Source organism: Schistocerca cancellata, chromosome 7, assembly GCF_023864275.1.
Source record: "Schistocerca cancellata isolate TAMUIC-IGC-003103 chromosome 7, iqSchCanc2.1, whole genome shotgun sequence".
Lineage (NCBI taxonomy): Eukaryota > Metazoa > Arthropoda > Insecta > Orthoptera > Acrididae > Schistocerca > Schistocerca cancellata.
In genome coordinates this window covers 182,861,103-182,882,346 of record NC_064632.1, presented here as the reverse complement: position 1 = coordinate 182,882,346, position 21,244 = coordinate 182,861,103, and the positions used below count along the sequence as shown (strand labels likewise).

Sequence of the window (21,244 nt, the reverse complement as noted above, 5' to 3'; positions counted from 1 at the left end):
CCTTCCGCCGACCACTGGCGACAACATCGATGTACTGTGGAGACCTCACGCCCCACGTGTTGAGCAATTCGGCGGTACGTCCACCCGGCCTCCCGCATGCCCACTATACGCCCTCGCTCAAAGTCCGTCAACTGCACATACGGTTCACGTCCACGCTGTCGCGGCATGCTACCAGTGTTAAAGACTGCGATGGAGCTCCGTATGCCAAGGCAAACTGGCTGACACTGACGGCGGCGGTGCACAAATGCTGCGCAGCTAGCGCCATTCGACGGCCAACACCGCGGTTCCTGGTGTGTCCGCTGTGCCGTGCGTGTGATCATTGCTTGTACAGCCCTCTCGCAGTGTCCGGAGCAAGTATGGTGGGTCTGACACACCGGTGTCAATGTGTTCTTTTTTCCATTTCCAGGAGTGTATATCAAGCGCTTCTGTGTATTGGGAAATCTCGAACCTGTTCGAACAAAAGTATTGTTTGCTAAGCTCTACCCTTCTGAACTCTTCAAAATAAATTTGTATGAAACCTCACTAGTCAAAGCTTCATCTGTAAATATAAGATGAGCCCTACATTAGTATATTAAACACTGTAAAAACCTTGACCTCAGCAGCAGTATTTTAATTTGTGAATATAAGATGATCCCATATTTTTTAAATTTGGGAAAAAACCTCATCCTTTTATTGGTAAATATGGTAGGTGATCAGCTATAGGTCCGAGTACCAGTCTGGCAAGCAAATAACTTTACATGCAGCTCATAGTCTACAGCAAGATGTCTGTTACGAAAGGCTTAAAGCTGTGAAGCACCAAGCATACAAGATTTTCATCTTTTGTGCGCTTTACTGAACCACAAGTACACATAGAAAATGAGAATGTTCTCTAATATGCTTTGTTATCTGGTTAGGTTAAATAAAACAATAAATTAAGTAAAGATAGTCTTTGATGCCCGGAGGGTCATGACATTCTCTGTCTCTTTATGGTGTCCACTGTGCTGGGCTCACTTAGCTTACAATGTAGAATGAATTTGTTTCCCTGAATAGATGTTCTGTTGAAAACCGTTCTCATATGTTCCTCACCTTGCAGGCTATTAGGCTTGGATAAGACATGTGGCCTCTGAACCAGTGTGTAAAATATACAACTGTGCCATGCTGGCTAATGACCACTTGTAGTTTGCAAATAGATGAAATGAAATGTCGTGTGGCTAAGGCCCCCCCGTCAGGTAGACCGTTCGCCTGGTGCAGGTCTTTTGATTTGACGCCACTTCGGTGACCTGCGCGTCAATGGGGATGAAATGATGATGATTAGGACAACACAACACCCAGTCCCTGAGCGGAGAAAATCTCCGATCCAGTCGGGAATCGAACCCGGGACCTTAGGATTGACATTCCGTCACGCTGACCACTCAGCTACCGGGGCCGGACTGCAAATAGATATCAGTGAGAGTAGGCTTGCAATACAGGGTATGTCCTAAAATCCATTCATTTTCCTTCACACAGGAACATCTTGTGAAAGTAGTCTCCTATTCTTACTGCCTCCATTGCAAACTAAATACTTGGATTTAGTGAATTATATCCTGTAGAAACCCAGGCAATGTTTATGCTTCACAATGGGACACCTTGCTCGCCCGTTTAGCTGAGTGGTCTAACGCACGGCTTTCCAGAGTGGGACGGAGCGCCTGGTCCCTGGAATGAATCCACCCAGCGGACTTGTATCTAGGTTCGGTGAACCGGCCAGTCTGTGGATGGTTTTTAGGCGGTCTTCCATCTGCCTTGGCGAATGCGGGCTGGTTCCCCTTATTCCGCCTCAGCTACACTGTGTCGGCGATTGCTGTGCAAACAAGTTCTCCATGTACGCGTACACCACCATTACTCTACCCCGCAAACATGAGGGTTACACTCGTCTGGTGTGAGACGTTCCCTGGAAGGAGGGGGGGGGGGGGGGGTCCACCGGAGGCCGAACTGCACAGTAACCAGTAACCCAGTAACCCTGGGTTCGGTGTGGGGCGGTGGAGGGGTGAAGTGGACTGCGGTAGTCGTCATGGGATTATGGACCACTGCGGCTGCAGCGGGAACGGAGCCTCTGTCGTTTCTAGGTCCCCGGTTAACATACAACATGGGACACCTCAAACTTGTTTTCCATACGCTGCCAAAAGCAGGAGTGTCATTCCTCCATAAGGTAGTGCACTGTAGAAGTTGTGATATGATCACATGATCGACAGATTCTTCAATAGGGATTTTGGATACCATCTCAGCACAGCCTGAAACCTTGTGCTTTCTGCAGACAGATTGCCATGAGCAGGGCAAATATTTTCAGTGTGAGATCCAACAGTCAGTTTTGGTTTGGCTCCTAGCTACAGTGACAGTGACTCAGGGTGTACACACCCTGGGACAACAAGGAAATTCGGCAAAAATGCAGGATACTTTTCATTCAGAAAAACCTGGAATTTTTTTTAGAATTCTGGGAATTTATCGATGTTTTAATTTTCAGTTAAATTTTTGTAATTTTCAGTATTAAGAACAGACTCTTTAACAAAGCATTGTATTTTATCCTTCTACTACAGAATAACACTGCAGCAATAAAACATAAATGAGAGAATAACACCAAACTAAAACTTTAGTTACAAAGAAAATGTGCCATTTACAACAACAAAACACAGTGCACACACAAGCATCTGCTAACAGCAAAATGTGTCAAAGGCTTCAGGATGAAGACTGTGCAGTACTTTGTTACAACAAACTGCTTTTGATGAGCATGACATCACAAATATATACATTTCTAAAAGGTCACTGGAAAATATTATGAATGGTGGTTTGAGAAGCATTACTTTCAAAGTAAATTTCCTTTTACGCAGTATGAATTACGTTACATATAAGAATGTGCAATCAGTTTCTTAAATCAAGGAGCATTAGACTCTCATTCAAAATTTAATACTTTGAGGACCAGCCACCTAGAAAAATTTCAGGCCCAGAAGACCAGCCATTTATGCCATTATGTAAAGCTTTACTGGCACATTAGTGTTTGATATATTGATATATCTTAAAGGATAACACACACACACACACACACACACACACACACACACACACACACACACACACTAGAAAGGACCAAGCTTCAATGTTAGTTTTTCTTGTGCAATTTCATACTCAACTGGTTTTTCTGCGGAAAAGTTGAGTCCTAGATGCAACATGTTTTCAGCCAGGTAAGAGACAAATTTTTTTATGCACTGCAGTGAAATTTATAATTGTTCTTGTCAGAAATGTTCAGCCGCTGCAGTGTAAGCTGTGCTGTTAGGATCCTGTGTAACCACTCCCTCCCCTGTTTGTGTGTTCATGGCACTTAACAATTGCTGTTGGCTGACCACATCACTTGTCCTATGCTCTGAGTATCTGTTCTCATTGGTTGATAAGATCACATGACATGAGCTGTGGCTGGCTGATAAAGCACATCACACTTTGCAATCTCTGTTTCAGTGCTTCAGAAGCTAGCATGCTGTATTTGGTGGAATTCGTATTTATACTTTTGCACATCAAAGATCTTTCAAAAACACTTTGTCTTTGTGGGTTTCATTTTCTAAAGTGCTGCGACGTTTTATGCCAGTGTATGAATCATTTGTCATCAAAGGATTTATAAATTTACAGCTCTAAGGGAAAGAACATTGTCACTTAACATGTGAAAGAAATGTACTTTTACCTGGGAAAAAATAAATTTTTAACATGGAAATCTAGGGAAAATTTCGGGATTTTTTTTATTTTTATTATTTTTTTTATTACCCATGTTTACACCCTGTAGCAGCACCAGTCATACTGCATGCATGCATGCATGCATGCATGCAGGCAAGCAGCAGCAGCACACCTTTTCATTCTGTAGTTGGAGAGCCTCTAAGTGCTACTGTCAAGCTGGTAGCAATGCTTTCTGCCATTCATAACTTCCAGTCACAGTCTCCATAAGAAAACTGTGTTAGTGTGAACACCAACCGTTGCTACATGCCAACAGCCACCAACAGTGTTCATCTGAAGATGCCAGGTAGTTGTATCAGTTAGATGACGTGGAGTTCACACAACATTATCTGGCAGTAGACCCAAGCACCATTTACTCAACATGGATCTTGTATTGATTACTCTGCAGCTTCCATGATTTTGTAGGTTTCAATGAACATATATATCTAAGTGTTCACCTAGATTGACAATTCAATATTTATGCACAATCTTTCTATGAGCGAGCATCATTAAATTGTTCATTTGTGCCGTCGTATTGTCCATAGCTGCTTTATGAAGACTGAATGGTATTTTAATTCCATCTTCGTTACTAAAGAAAACCTGCATTTCCCCGTAGCAATGGATAGAATTGAAATACCTTCACTAATTTCAATGACTGATTTAGTCATCTTCATCAAATGTCGTGGTGAGCTCACTTCCTGGACAACTGTAGCTCATTAATAATTGCTATTATAAAGTCGGCAAAATGATGGCATCCTGAGAAAAACCAAAAGCACATCATCAGTTGAGAAAGATATTGCAGCCAGCCGGAGTGGCCGAGCGGTTCTAGGCGCTACAGTCTGGAACCGCGCGACCGCTATGGTCACAGGTTCGAATCCTGCCTCAGGTGTGGATGTGTGTGATGTCCTTAGGTTAGTTATTAGTTAGGTTTAAGTAGTTCCAAGTTCTAGGGGACTGATGACCTCAGAAGTTAAGTCCCGTAGTGCTCAGAGCCAAAGATATTGCATGATGCAGTCGTAAGTCCGGTGATGTGTCTCCTCAGTGTCATCAAGTGCACTTTCTCTTGTTTGTCAACAGATAATTGCAATTTTGTTTTTGCAGTGTGTAGCTGGAGTTTGCCTAAACAAATGCTGCTCATCATGTCTGTCATGTGATGCCCAGTGTCACGAGAAAGTCAGTTTTTTCCTGTGGCAAACTTTTTTATTTTCTTTTGAATGGAACTCTACATGTCTGTATACTCTAGTACAATATTCATTTTACCGATATGTGTTAACAGGGACAGTAAAACCCAAGTAATTGACAGTGTTCCAGCAGTGACTGAGTAGCACTGCTGCATGGTGGCAGCAGACAGCATAGAGCAGCCTTCCTCAGTCACTGTTGGAGTGCTGTATATTCTTCATATTTTGTTGTCCTTGTTAATACGTATCACTAAATGAATATCACCCTAGACCAATCTGGGATTGTGCCACTGAACGAGCATGTAAAATTTCACTGGAAATGTAATTTTGTTTCTAACAGGGCACAAAGAGAGGCTTTCTATTAACATGAAAGCTGTAATGAGCAGTATTTAATTGTGCTGACTTCAGTCATAAAATTGTAAATATCTGCCAAAACACCAGAGAAAACATGCCTGATAACTCTTGAGACAGACACCCAATATAATCAGTTTCACATGAAAATGTTAGAAATGAAATATAAGTGACTATATTGACTTCACTTATAAGACAAGCATTATTGGAAGCAATTCTTGAAGTAGCTGAAAATACGTTATCTGGAATAGTGCTCTTTTAGCAGTAAATAGAATATACATTTAATACTACCCAATAGTACAGAGGTAAAATACAGAATAAAGATGTTAATATGTTTCTGTGGCAGAATGTCAGTAATTTAGAAATCTTTTAACATCATGACATTTATTCATGTCTTGATATTTATTGTTGATAATTTTAGTTAAATATTTAAAATTTGTCCATAGATCAAATGATGCATTATGTGCGGTCATTGGAACAACGAGTGAAGCAGCTGGAAGAGGAGAAGATATTACTTCAACAAAAACTGGGTGGAACTGATGACGGCATTGTTGCATCCAGTTGGGACCCTGATGTAAGTACATTTGTGAAAGATTCCCTGGAATATTCCTAACTACCATAACAATGCTAAGTAAGAGTGTGCATTGCAGTGTGTCTGACAGAAAATGGATTGAAAAGATCATAATTTTGCAGATCATCAAAACACGTAACTGATCTGTCAATTAGCATATCAAAGCAAATGTGTGCAGCCACACCCCATTGTTACTGCTTGTTACATATTTCTCCATGTTGAAAAGCAGTTCATGGAAATGGACAGATTTCACAAAAAGATATTTTCATTGAGAAAGTAATTGTTCACTTGAAAGTTGTGTATGAAAGTGGATTTTTTTTAGAAAGTGATGCTTGATTCACAGGCAGCAGCTCCGTGGTGTTTCATTCTTTTGCATTTATGCAGAATTTATACTTTGTTTACCTTACTTGATCTACATGCAATTTTTCATTTTTAATTTTCCTTGCAAAGAACTGGAAATTTGTAGTCCTTGTGGAAACAGTAGATGAACTGAGTGAAGTATGCCAACTGACCGAAATCTGTGAGATTGGGAAAGTCCATTACATGATATTGTTTCTTCAAAAGTGGTAACTTGAATGTCATTTTATAAATGTTGATTCTTGTGAACTCTGTGGCCATTATGATTGTTTGTGAATAACCCAAATACTCACTTGGGGCAGTTAAAATCCTATGTATTTTGATCACATCTTTACAATAGGCTTGACTACTATTTTTGGTTATTATCATTATTATGACTTTTCTGCAGTCTGAAAATTGTGTCCATATTTTGTGCGTTTGTTTCCAGAAAAGTATGCCATAGCTCACAATTGATTGCACATATGAATAGTATTAATTAAACAATGTTGGCTGTTACATACTGATGACAGGACTCTGTGGCCATTATGATTGTTCGTGAATAACCCAAATACTCACTTGGGGCAGTTAAAATCCTATGTATTTTGATCACATCTTTATGATAGGCTTGACTACTATTTTTGGTTATTATCATTATTATGACTCTTTTCTGCAGTCTGAAAATTGTGTCCATATTTTGTGCGTTTGTTTCCAGAAAAGTATGCCATAGCTCACAATTGATTGCACATATGAGTAGTATGTAATTAAACAATGTTGGCTGTTATATATTGATGACAGGACTCTAAGGGCATAATATGCTGATAACATTCTGTTTTCCTAGTATCTCTGTATGTTCACACCACTGTAACTGAGAATCAGTATTTATTCCTATAAATTTGGCATTTGTTACACGTCTATAGAGATGCCATCTCTCCCGTTTTCCCTCTTCAAACTGAAGTTCATGGAATCTGTTTCCTTTCTGTTCATTGTCACATTATTTCTTATTCACCAGCTGTAAACATCTTTGAGAGTTTAATTTGCTTTCTCTGCAAGGAGTTCTCTTGTTTTCTCAGTGACTCTATTTGCGTGATCAGCAAAGAATTTTTTCACCATGACTGACACTACAGGGAAAGTGATTGATGTATGTTAGGAACAGTGTTGGTTCTAATACGCTGTCCTGAAGGATTCCTGTATTAATGTGTTTTGGTTGTGATAAGTGCTTCACTAAAACTTCGGGCTTATTTGAGGTATGTATTATCTGCTTACCCTACCTACCAGTTGTGATCAGAACCAGTTATTATTTACATCTCTTATTCCTAATACTTCTTGCTTATTTAGTAGAATCTTATGGTCAACAATATCAAAAGCCTTTAAAGACCTAAAACTATGCCTGTGACACACTCATGTGTGTAAAGTGTATGAAGTATCACTTTTGTGAGTTCTGCTATGGCTGATTCCGTGCCTCTACCACTTTGGAAACCACGCTGTGATTCACTTAAAAGTTTATATTTATTCAAGTAACTCATTACTCTGTCTTTCGTAATTGATTGTATTATTTTTTATAATGATTACTGCAGCCAAATGGGCCAGTAATTTTGTATTTCTTCTGCATTACCTTCCATTAGCTGAGATACAACACTTACTTGTCTTAAATACTCCAGAAATTTCCCTGAAGCAAAGGGTTCATTTGTTATGTTTATTAAGGGAGCTTGTGTACACTCTATGCATTGTTTCAGTACATATACTGGTGCTTCATGTAAGCCTACTGGCATTTTTATTTTTAGTTTTGTACAGTTTTACTTACTTCATGCTCTGTGGTTGATAGTTAACTATTATATTTCTCTCAACAAGCATATAAAGCATAATGGTCATCAAAAGTTCTATATATATAAATGTGTGCAGATATATGTTTAAGCTATAGTATGCAATGTGATGGCTTTATAATATTAGTATGTTATAATATTTCAGTGAAGTTTCCACTGCCAGCTACATAATTTTAAAAAAAGCTGAAAATTAATGGTCCTGTAGTCTTTTAACAATTAGTTCACTCAAGAGTACAAGCATTTTTCTCTTATTAATATTCTGCATGTTGCATATCTCACACATCTTTTTTGCTTGGTTTATCAGCTATATTATGAAAAGAGTGGATTGCTACTCACCATAAAAGGTGACACTTTGAATTGCAGACAGGCACAATGAAAAGGCTTTTACACACTGTTCTTTCAGCCAAAGCCTTCTTTAGAACACACACACACACACACACACACACACACAGGCACACCTCATGCACACATGATAAATATCTCCAGCTGCTCTGCGTTGAACAAAAGCAGCAATCTGGAGTGGTGCAGGGTAGGGGGAGGAATAACAGGGTACAGGTGGGTGGAGAGAGCAGCACTGTCTGGAGGATTGTGCAGGGACTAAAAGGCGGCAGGACAAGGCTGCGAGGCACAGTGTAAGGGGGCAAGGAGGGAGAGGGGAAGTAGAAAAGGAGAAGAGCAGAGAGGGGAGAACCCTGCTGGGTGTTTTGGCAAAGAACAGTGCACAATAACAGTGAGGGGATGTGAATTGGGTGGAGGTGACAAGGCAGAAGGGTGGAAACTGTTGGGTGGAGGGTGTGGGGACAGTAGGCTATCATAGGTTGAGAACAGCATAATTTTGGAAGCAGAGAATGTATTGTAAGGATAGTTCATATCTGCGCAGTTCAGAAAAGCTGGTGATGGAGGGAAAGATAGAGATGGCCTAGGTTGTGAAGCAGCCTTGTTATGTTCAGGTGCATATTGTGGCACATGGTGATCTGCTTTGCTGTTGGTGACATTTGCCAGTGGCCATTCATCCTGATGGACAGCTGCTTGGTAGTCAACCAATAGAAAAGCTATGCAATGGTGGCATCATATCTGGTACACAACATGGCTGTTTTCACACGTAGCCCAGCCTCTGATGTGGTAGGGTAAGCCCGTAACAGGACTGGCATGGTTGTGCTTCTGATTTGTTCATATACGTTGCCTTCAAAGAAGAAGTAATTGTGTGTTAGGTTAAAGTTAGTAAGGTGTATGAGGAATGAGGTAGTGGTTTTAAAGTCTGAAGGATGTTAGGAGAGCAAGCTGCAAGACCATGGACATGAGAGCTGTTGGTGTACAGGGAAGTGGTGTGAACAGTGATGAGAAAGGATCCGGGAGGTAAATGGATGGGGATGGTGAGTCATAGAAGGAAGTGGTTGGTATCTTTGATGTGGGAGGCTAGATTTTGGACAGTTGGTTGGAAGTGTTGGTCAGTGGGGGCTGAAATTCTTTCACTGTGGGCATAATAACCAGCTACAGTGGGGTGTCCAAGATGGTTGGGTTTATGAATTTTGGGGAACATGTAAAAGGTGGATATGTGGGGTGTCATAAGGGTTAGGAGGGAAATGGATTCAGAAGAGAGGTTCTGGCAGGAATTTAAGGTTATGTTGGACTTCTGGGATGGGATTACTGTGGTAGAGTTTATAGGTGGAGAAGTTGGACAATTGGCAGAGATCTTCCACCAGGTAGTCGCTGCAATTCATGACAGTAGTGGAACCTTTGCCTGCTGGTATGACCAATAACAAAGTGCTCATATTAAAAAGGGTGTAAGACAAGTATGTAGCCTTTCGCCTCTGCTGTTCAATCTGTACATCGAGGAAGCAATGATGGAAATAGAAGAAAGTTTCAGTAGTGGAATTAAAATTCTAGGTGAAAGGATATCAATGATACGATTCGCTGATAACATTGCTGTCCTGAGTGAAAGTGAAAAAGAATTACATGATCTGCTGAACGGAATGAACAGTTTAATGAGTACACAGTATGGATTGAGAGTAAATCGAAGAAAGACAAAGGTAATGAGAAGTAGTAGAAGTGATAACAGTGAGAAACTTAACATCAGGATTGATGGTCACAAAGTAGATGAAGTTAAGGAATTCTGCTATCTAGGCAGTAAAATAACCGATGACGGATGGAGCAAGGAGGACATCAAAAGCAGACTAGCTATGGCAAAAAAGGCATTCCTGGCCAAGAGAAGTCTACTAATATCAAATATCGACCTTAATTTGAGGAAGAAATTTCTAAAAATGTACATCTGGAGTACAGCATTGTATGGTAGCGAAACACGGACTGTGTGAAATCTGGAACAGAAGAGAATCAAAGCATTTGAGATGTGGTGCTACGGACTAATGTTGAAAATTAGGTGGACTGATGTGGAAAACACTGATGAGAAGAAGAGACAGGATGACAGGACATCTGTTAAGACATGAGGGAATGACTTCCATGGTACTAGAGGGACCTGTAGAGGGCACAAACTGTAGAGGAAGACAGAGATTGGAATACATCCAGCAAATAATTGAGGGACATGGATTGCAATTGTTACTCTGAGATGAAGAGGTTAGCACAGGAGAGGAATTCATGGCAGCCCACATCAAACCAGACAGGTGACTGTGACAAAAAAAATATGATTAAGTCAGGAAATGTTTTGAGGATGTGTTGGCTGTCCTTTCTTCTGCTGAAAGCTTGGTGTTCTTAAGAAGGAACCTGGGGCAGGAAGGTGAGGCCAAGTTGAAGGAAAGGATTCTGAGAGGGGTTGGGGAATGGTTAGGTGGGACAACTCTGTTGGATGGTGGTATGAATTGGGAGAAGCAGGATTCATAGTTGGGATTAGATTGACTTTGGTTGGAGGGATTGGTGTCAAAGAAGTGTTTCCATTGCAGGAATTGGAAAATGGAGAGCAAGTCTTCAACAAATCCAACATAGTTAACCTTAGGTATAGGGCTGAAGATGAGGCCTTTGGATAGGCCGAAAATTTGGGGGGCTGAGTGTTTGGAGGGTAAAATCAAACAATGGGAACTCTAGGTTGGAATATTGTTGATTTTGAGGGAAAGGTTAACAACAGTGCTCTGAGATTTTCTCGACTATGGATTTAATGGAGTGTTGGTAGGGAGTCTCCCAAGCCTCCTAAAGTGCTTTTCTATCACCCACCTTACCTCCACAACATCCTAGTCCATCCCTGTGCCACTCCCAATATCAGCCTCTCGCCACAGGGATCATATCCCTGTGGAATACACAGGTGCAAGATTGGCCCACCCACCCATCCAGCACTTCCTATTGCAGTCCTGTCACATTCTTATACTACCCCATCAGAGGCAGGGCCACCTGTGTAAGCAGCCATGTCATATACCATATCTGACACCATCGTTGCATAGCTTTTTATATTGCTATGACTACCAACAAGCTGTCCATCAGGATGAATGGCCACTCCCAAAATGTGCCCAAGAGCCATGTAGCACAACATACAGCTGAACATAACATGCTCGATTACAATGGCTCAATGGCTGCTGCACAACTCAGGCCATCAGGATCCTCCCCTTCATCAACTTTTCTGAACTGCGCAGATGTGAGTTATCATTACAACACATTCTTCACTCCTGAAATTATCCCGACCTCAGCCTGCAGTAATCTACTGTCTCCAACACCCTCCACCCAACAGTTTCAGTCCCCTGTCCTATCACTTCACAGTTCACATACCCTCAACCTCATTGTGTGCTGCTTTCTGCCATTTCATCAGGCCATTTTCCCATTCCCTGCTTCTCTTTCTTTCTGCTCCCCATCCCCCGCATACCTCAAGTCCCTAAACACACTTCCAGACAGCACTGACTCACCCCCCCCCTCCCCCCATACTCTACTATCCCTCTTCCTGCCCATTCCCCACCCACCCGACCGCTGATTGCTGCTTTTGTACAACACAACAGTTGCATTCTGGCCACAGCAGCCAGAGATAATGGTCATGTGTGTATGGGGTATACCTACTTCTCTCTCTCTCTCTCTCTCTCTCTCTCTCTCTCTCTCTCTCTCTCTGTGTGTGTGTGTGTGTGTGTGTGTGTGTGTGTGTGTTTTCTTTTCTGAAGAAGGCTTTGGCTGAAAGCTCAATGTGTAACAGTCTTTCCATTGTAACAATATTAGGAGAAGGAAAGTTACCACTCACCATACAGCAGAGATGCTGAGTTGCAGATAAGCACAACAAAAAGACTTGTCACAAATAAAGCTTTTGGTCATTAAGGCCTTCGTCAACAATAGACCACACACACACACACACAAAAATACAACTTACATACAGGACTGCAGCCTCGGGCAACTGAAACTTCACTCAGTTGCCTGAGACTGCAGTCATGTGTATAAAGTGTGTGTGTGTGTGTGTGTGTGTGTGTGTGTGTGTGTGTGTGTGTGTGTGTGTGTGTGTCATCTATTGTTGACAAAGGCCTTAATGGCTTAAAGCTTAATTTGTGACAGTCTTTTTGTTGTGCCTACCTGCGACTCAGCGTCTCTGCTATATGGTAAGTGGCAACTTTCCTTTTCATAATATTGTTACATTCCATCCTGGATTTTCCATTGTTTGATTTTAGTCTTTTCATTGTGCCTGTCTGTAAGTCAATGCATCACCTTTACAGTAAGTAACGATCTATTCTTTTCATAATATTGTTGATACTCCAACCTGGGCTTTCTGTTGTTTGAATTTGCTTAGATTCCATCTTTGCACAGTAGGAAATGACTGATATTATATTTTTGCATAATGTATACTCTTTGCATTACTAAGAAAAAACATTAAGTGTATAGCATGGAGCTCAAACTTTCATTAAGAATATTAAGAAGTGTACCACAGTGAATTTTTTGTAAAGTGTGAGCTGTTTGCAATGCAGCAGCATGTATATCATCCAGGAAAACCTTGATAACCACTTTTTTGCCTGTTGTTGTGGACTTCAGTCCAAAGACTGCTTTGCTGCAGCGCTAGTGGTGCCCTATGCTGTGCAAGCCTCTTCATCTCTGAATGACAACTGCAATCTGTATCCTTCTGAATATGCTTACTGTATTAATGTCTTGGTCTCCATGTATGATTTTTGCCACCCACACTTCCCTCTTAATACCAAACTGGTGATTCCTTGATGTCTCAGATTGCGTCCTATCAATTGATCCCTTCTTCTTGTGAGGATGTTCCACGAATTTCTTTTCTCCCTAGTTCTGTTCAGTACCTCCTCATTAGTTACGAGATACACCCATCTAATCTCCAGCATTCGTCTGTAACACCACATTTCAAAAGCCTCTATTTTCTTGTCGTTTGAACTATTTATCATCCATGTTTCACTTCTATACATGTCTACACTCCATAGAAAAACTTTCATAAGAGACTTCCTAACACTTAAATCTGTAACTGATCTTTACAAGTTTTTCTTCTTCAGAAACATTTTTCGTAACATTGCCAGTCTGCATTTTATATTCTCTCTACTTTGGCCATCATCAGTTGATTTGCTGCCCCAATAGCAAAACTCATATAATACTTTCAGTGTCTTGTTTCCTAATCTGTGAGCATCTCCTAATGATTTAATTAGAACCCAGTATGTTGTCCTTGATGGTGAGTGTTCATGGGAGGTGAGGGTATCATCTGGAGTGCCCCAGGGAAGTGTGGTAGGTCCGCTGTTGTTTTCTATCTACATAAATGATCTTTTGGATAGGGTGGATAGCAATGTGCGGCTGTTTGCTGATGATGCTGTGGTGTACGGGAAGGTGTCATCGTTGAGTGGCTGTAGGAGGATACAAGATGACTTGGACAGGATTTGTGATTGGTGTAAAGGATGACAGCTAACTCTAAATATAGATAAATGTAAATTAATGCAGATGAACATGAAAAAGAATCCCGTAATGTTTGAATACTCCATTAGCAGTGTAGCGCTTTACACAGTCATGTCGACTAAATATTTGGGCGTAACATTACAGAGTGATATGAAGTGGGACAAGCATGTAATGGTAGTTGTGCGGAAGGCAGATAGTCGTCTTCGGTTCATTGGTAGAATTTTGGGAAGATGTGGTTCATCTGTAAAGGAGACCGCTTATAAAACACTAATACAACCTATTCTTGAGTACTGCTCGAGCGCTTGGGATCCCTATCAGGTCAGATTGACGGAGGACATAGAAGCAATTCAGAGGCGGGCTGCTAGATTTGTTACTGGTAGGTTTGATCATCACGCGAGTATTACGGAAATGCTTCAGAAACTTGGGTGAGAGTCTCTGGAGGAAAGGAGGTGTTCTTTTCGTGAATCAATACTGAGGAAATTTAGAGAACCAGCATTTGAGGCTGACTGCAGTACAATTTTACTGCCGCCAACTGATGTTTTGTGGAAAGGCCACAAAGATAAGATGAGAGAGATTAGGGCTCGTACAGAGGCATATAGGCAGTCATTTTCCCTCGTTCTGTTTGGGAGTGGAACAGGGAGAGAAGATGCTATGGTATGAGGTACCCTCCGCCACGCACTGTATGGTGGATTGCAGAGTAAGTAGATGTAGATGTAGATGTAGATGTAGACTGCATTCCATTACCTTCTTTTTTTTAATTGATATCCATCGTATGTCTTTCACCTTATATCTAAATAAATAAAGGCACCTTAACAATTTTTTAAATAATGAAACAACTTATAAAGTGGCACTAATTATTCAAATACTCTTGTGCAGTACAGGAGCAGATGACATACTGCTGACCAAAATAGCTATGTAACTGGAAATGTTATCCATCTGAATATGACAGTGAAATAAAAAAGTTTAAAAGTATTTTTGGTTGGTTGCATTATTCACCAACAAAAATCACAACTTAGGTAGACAGTTGAGAGTAGCCAACAGAAAGTGCAAACAAAAAGAAAAAAGTTATATCAGTTTTGTTGTGTTCTTTATAGGCATTGAAAAGAAAGATATTCTTAATAGTGTGTCGCTAGGTATATTCAGGTACTTCATCAGAATCTAAACAACTGAAAGTAGTAAGCTGAATTTATTTTCCAGTATTTATAACTTATCATGATAAACTTGCTTTATACCAAAATCCATTTAGTTATCCATCCTAGACGCCTCATTGTAGCTGGTTACTGTGCGTGCGTGCGTGTGTGTGTGTGTGTGTGTGTGTGTGTGTGTGTGTGTGTGTGTCCCTCCAACAACTGAATCCTTAAAAAACTCTTCCTGTGTCCTACCAACTCCCAAACCTATATCATCATTACTTAGAACCTAACAAGCTAAAACTGGAATTCTCCTTTTAAGGGAAAGCATACAAAAAAAAGTGTGGCACAACTAGGAGCTTTCAGACGCCATAGTAAGAAGAAGGGTCACAGAAAAATATTCAATAATTAAGTAACGTGGCTGGATGTGTAGCAGTGTAAAAAGACCTTAGCAGTTCAAATATTTATACCGTCTCCCAAATATCAGCAGCAAGGCAGTGATTTAAGAAATTCCTTGACAGTGGTCATTATAGAAATGTTAATCCAATAAGGTGTGCAAGAGAGTTTGTGCGAAGCTTTCATGTCAGGAGAGAGGTAATGGTAGAACTCTAGCAGTGCCTGGCCATCTCTATCAGTAAGAATACTGTCTGCAGAAGGCAAAGTTCTGTGTTTGAATCCCAGCCCACATCATGGTTTTAAACTGTCAGCAAGTTTCAAAACAGCTCAAACACTGCTGCAGAGTGAGGGAGTGTTTCTGCCAACAGCTTCCTTTGCTGTGGCTAAGCCATTTTTCTGTCATATCCTGTCTACCAGTAGTGTTAATTCACCAAGGTATGCAAGAGAGCTTTCAAAGCTTTGGTAAGTAGGGGAGAGGTATTGATAGAATTGAATCTGTGAGGGTGGGCTGTGACCCATACTTGGATAGATCAGTTGATAAGAACACTTCCCATGGAATGCAAAGTTATGGTTTGAATTGTAATTTGGCACACATTTGTAACTGAGGAAGAAATTTTCTTCTTAAAGTGGTATGAAATGGTTGAGAAATCTTTCTTACAATAAGGAAAACAAGAATAACTTCTCAGTACTAACATTAAAAATATTAGAAATGATCATGAACCATTTTCTTATCTAGTAAGGGAAGAGAAAAATCGGTGTTCAAAAGAAAACCACATTTATGTATGAAACTGTGACACTAGAGGAAAATATACAAGCTACAGAGTTTAAAATCAAAGTAGTGGACATGGAGAGCACAACAAAGAAGAATCAGAAAGTACGTACAAGGCTCATTTAAAAAATCCTGCATATTGTGCATGGTGACAGTTATGGTGGCTTGATCAACTCAGAAATTCTTGTCAGTTCTGTACGAGAACTTAGGTGTGATGGTCGAATATGTGTTTGCTAGTTCACATGGCTGTATCATGAGTAGCCAGAAAAAGATTTTCACTCTGCGGTGGAGTTTGTGCTGATATGAAACTTCCTGGCTGATAAAAACTGTGTGCTGGATCGAGACTCAAACTCGGGACTTTGTATTGTAATTCAGTTTTAAAATGGAAGCTGAACCGACTCGTGTTGGATTACATTTAGTGACTAGCATTCCTACATAAAAATCAAATCCCTGTGTGGAAAGAACCCAATGGAAATTTACAATGTTTTGAGAGAGATGTGTGGGATTAGTGTGGTGGATCGTATCACAGTGGTCTGTTCATTTCTGTGGAGGTTGGGCGAGCACTGAGGACAACCCAAGAAGTGGAAGACCATCAACTGCAACAGCCTACACCTCTCAGGTTATTGTTAATGACATTATTGAAAGAGGATTGATGAAAAACGTGAGGAAATTTCACGTAAGACCAGATGGATCCTGCATGATCTGAGTGAAGAGCAGAAAGCAGCTTGATAAAGACTCACAGAGCTGTTTCAGTGTTATTGATCAGAAAGACAACAGATGCTGAAAAGGATTGTTGCACTTGATGAAATCTGCATAGGAGATTTTGAGCCAGAACTTAGTCTGTTGCCACAATGAAAAAGTTTCAATTCTCTATGTCCGAAAAAATTCTGCCACCAACAATCAAAGGTGGAACTAATGATGATTTCTGTGTATGATATGAATGGATTCATAGCTACGAATCGAGTGCCCCAGGTGATGTCTGTAGCAGGCATGTACCACAAGCTGTTTCTGCAAAATGTTTTGCCCCCAAAAATTCAGCAAAGAAGACCTGACATGCTTGCGGCTGGTGTCCTCATTTTGCATGATAATGCAAGACCACATATTGCCCTATAAGTGAGAGAAACCCTTGACAGATACGAATGGGAAGTACTTTTCCACCTACCATAAAGTCCTAGTATGAGCCTACTTGACTTTGATTTGGTTGACAAACAACTTGGTAGAAAAAGTTTTGACACAATTGTTGAAGTGTCCAGTGAGATGACCTGAGTAATCAGACAGCTCAACAATGAAGGTGCCCTATCTGGAATATAGAAGTTGTTAAGACTTGAGAAGCTCTCTTAAGCATGAATGGAGATTATCTTGAATGCCTGTACAGATATTCTGTAAAAGAAGTTTGTTGAACAAGCATACAAGAGTGTAGCTCTTAAATTTCTATTCTTATTCAGAGCTGTTAGACATGAGTGCATGTATACCCACACACATAGTGCAGCTTGCCCATGCATGTACATAGGTAAAGGTTTACAAACATGGAAACAGACACACATATGTGCAAACTAAAGAAATTGTGAAAGCACTTACATTAAATCTTAAATTCATTAAAACCAACCAAAGCATCTTGCATGAATGTGATAAGTAACTTACAGTATCATCATTGATTGTATCATTCTCCATTGCCAAATTGTGGTCTATGATAAGATTAAGCAATTAGTTGAGTGCTGCCTGGCACAGTGCAAAGGAACTAAACCAACTGCTAACTCTCAACTCTCATATGTAATTGTCTCCTAGAAAATAATAGTATTTAATTCCACCCCTCCCGCAAGTGTGACACTGGAGGTAAATACAGTTTCGTTTTACTCAATACTGGACTACTGTTTTGCACAGATAAGGTAGTTAAGTGTATCTCTATGGCCCTTTGCTGATATTACTTTGTATCTCTCTCTCTCTCTCTCTCTCTCTCTCTCTCTCTCTCTCTCTCTCTCTCTCTCTGAGCGTGTGTGCACGTGCGCTCACATGTGCATGTGTCCTTGTCTGTCTGTCCATCCATCCTCATCTTGGTATCATTTTAGTCACACTCAATTCTGTGTATTAAGTATATTAACAATTGGGCACTTGTGGCGTCTTTCTTGCAGAGCCCCGTAAGTCATCAGTGATCAGCATAATTTTGTTTATTGTTCCATATTCCATTCCAGAGTAGTGGCCGACCGGAGGCTGTTGTTCAGGCACTCCAAGTGCTTGAAGTTCGCGAACAGCTGGAAAGAGGTAGCAATGGGCCTCATCCTTCCTCCACTTACATTCCTCACCAGCAGCAGAATCCCACAGCTGCAAGTACAATGAATGCGGCAGGAGATGATCTTGATGATGGTGAGAAAGCACTTGTCAGGGAGATGTGCAATGTGAGTAGATTGTGACTTAATGGTCATCAGCTGTAGATTAGTATGTAGTATCTGTATGTTGTCTGTTGTAGATTAACGTGTTTGTGTATACAGGGTGTTACAAAAAGGTACGGCCAAACTTTCAGGAAACATTCCTCACACACAAAGAAAGAAAATATGTTATGTGGACATGTGTCCGGAAATGCTTACTTTCCATGTTAGAGCTCATTTCATTACTTCTCTTCAAATCACATTAATCATGGAATGGAAACACACAGCAACAGAACGTACTAGTGTGACTTCAAACACTTTTTTACAGGAAATGTTCAAAATGTCCTCCGTTAGTGAGGATACATGCATCCACCCTCCGTCGCATGGAATCCCTGATGTGCTGATGCAGCCCTGGGGAATGGCGTATTGTATCACAGCCGTCCACAATACGAGCACGAAGAGTCTCTACATTTGGTACCGGGGTTGCGTAGACAAGAGCTTTCAAATGCCCCTATAAATGAAAGTCAAGAGGGTTGAGGTCAGGAGAGCGTGGAGGCCCTGGAATTGGTCCGCCTCTACCAATCCATCGGTCACCAAATCTGTTGTTAAGAAGCGTACAAACACTTCGACTGAAATGTGCTTGATGCTAGTACTGTAGAGCAATGAGTCGCATGTCAACACAAGCACCAAAGTCAACATTACCTTCCTTCAATTGGGCCAACTGGCGGTGAATCGAGGAAGTACAGTACATACTGACGAAACTAAAATGAGCTCTAACATGGAAATTAAGCGTTTCCGGACACATGTCCACATAACATCTTTTCTTTATTTGTGTGTGAGGAATGTTTTCTGAAAGTTTGGCCGTACCTTTTTGTAACACCCTGTATACATTTCTAGGATCGTTTTAACTGTTGCTCTACTTGTAGATATTCTGATAACTTTGTTACACAAATGCCAATGAGACTGTAAAGATTTATGTATTTGAGCAAAATATTGAATTCTCAGTGAGTCTAAGCTTTCAAAAGTCAATCACATGAGTGACACAGTATTACCAGAACAACACATATATTGTCAGTCTCTCACAAAAAAATATATGCAGTATGCGTTTTGCTGGTGGCAAGTATTGCTGTGGCAAGTATTGATTCTGTTCAGCATACCTCGTATTCACCATTAGTTAATTCTATATTTGATTCATTAGTTAATTAATAATTTAATTAAACAAAATGAAGTTCTATGTCCTAGATATTTTTGTGTAATGAGGTTGCAACCTCACAACTGGTGAAGTCCAGTTGCTTCCCTCACAATCTTATTTAGTCTGTTATACAGAAACATACCGGAGAAAATAAATATAATAAGGAAAGTTCTGGTAATATGTAAATAATTTATGAGTGAAGGAGACCACTCACAAAGTAGCAGAAGTGCTGAGCTTCTGAGAGGACACAGAAAGGAATGAAAACTTTCTAGCTTTTTGGATGAATCCTTTAACAAGCTACACACACACACACACACACACACACACACACACACACACACACACACACAGAGGTCTAGCTACATTGTGCCCCCCCCCCCCCCCCCCCCACACACACACACACGTGTCTAGCTACAATATGCCAGGATTGCAATTCATAAGTGGACTGACATGAGGGGTTGTTGGGTCGGGTGAGATGGATATGCGATAGAGATACCAGAGGTGCTGAGTATGTGGAGTGCACATTAACGACGGAGACTGTTGCATAAAAAGGGAGGGTGCAGTGGGTTGGTGGTGACTGAAGCCAGGAGGATTATAGGAACAAAGGAGTTGTTGTGAGGATGACTTCCATCTGCATAGTTCAGAGAGAAGGATCCAGATGGTATTGGTTGTGAAGCAGTTGTTGAACTCAAGGATGTTATGCTCAGCAGCATGTTCTGTATCTAAAGACAAATCAGTTTCTGTTAGCACAGCTTGATTTAGTTTGACTGTATTCCATTACTCTTGTTTTAGTTCATGTTCATCATATACCCCTTTCTTTTTTAAAACCATATCCATTCTGTTCAGTTGACTATCTCAGGTCTTAACCATCTCAGACAAAATTCCATTGTCTTCTACATACCTCAGTTTTATTTCTTATTTTTGAACTTTAATTCTCTTACCAAATTTCTCTTTGGTTTCCTTTAATGGTTGCTTGGTGTGCAGATCTAATAACATTGGGGAGAGGTTACAACACTGTCTCAATTCCTTCTCGGCTACTGGTCCCTTCTTATGCCCGTCAACTCTTTTTAACTGCAGTCTGTACAAGTTGTAGACAACTTTTTGCTCATTTATTAAAAGACTTCTCCTTTACAAGATGAGCTGCACTAGAATTTTTTTTTTTTTTTTTTGTAACCCATGATCAGTGGCATCTGATACAGAAGAACAAAATACTTTATTTGCATTGATGTATATAAAATGATAACTGTATATATAGGACTGTAATATAAGCCTACTTACATTATGCACTTCCGTAGCAATGACATGCTTATCAGTTAATAACACAGGATTGAAATAAGTCCTGTAACATAATAAACAGTTTGTTGTTTATGTTACTGCTGTCAAATGTTAGGCAGTGACAACTCTTGATAATGTTTGATGTAATTGTCATATAGAATAAACATGGAATTGACAGCTTAGGGAGTCTACGTTGCCTTTTTTAATTTCTAAGATTATATTTATATATGTCTGTGACAAGTGTTCATGTAATTATGTAAATTACAAATTTTGACTATTGGTGTGTGAAGGTAGAATATACAAAAGGTGCAAGACTGCAAAATAATCCAATGTTTCATGTCAAATTAGACAGT

General features: G+C 40.4%; 1 protein-coding gene across 1 annotated transcript in view; it reads left to right on the top strand.

Moving 5' to 3' along the window:
- The window catches only part of LOC126092256 (coiled-coil domain-containing protein 85C), a 106,124-nt gene that overhangs the window by 73,077 nt on the left and 11,803 nt on the right, over window positions 1-21,244 (top strand). Inside the window, exons 4-5 of the mRNA XM_049907767.1 lie at window positions 5,684-5,811; window positions 18,251-18,454. Coding sequence (XP_049763724.1) covers window positions 5,684-5,811; window positions 18,251-18,454 — 332 coding nt within the window. The remainder of the gene's footprint in view (window positions 1-5,683; window positions 5,812-18,250; window positions 18,455-21,244) is intronic.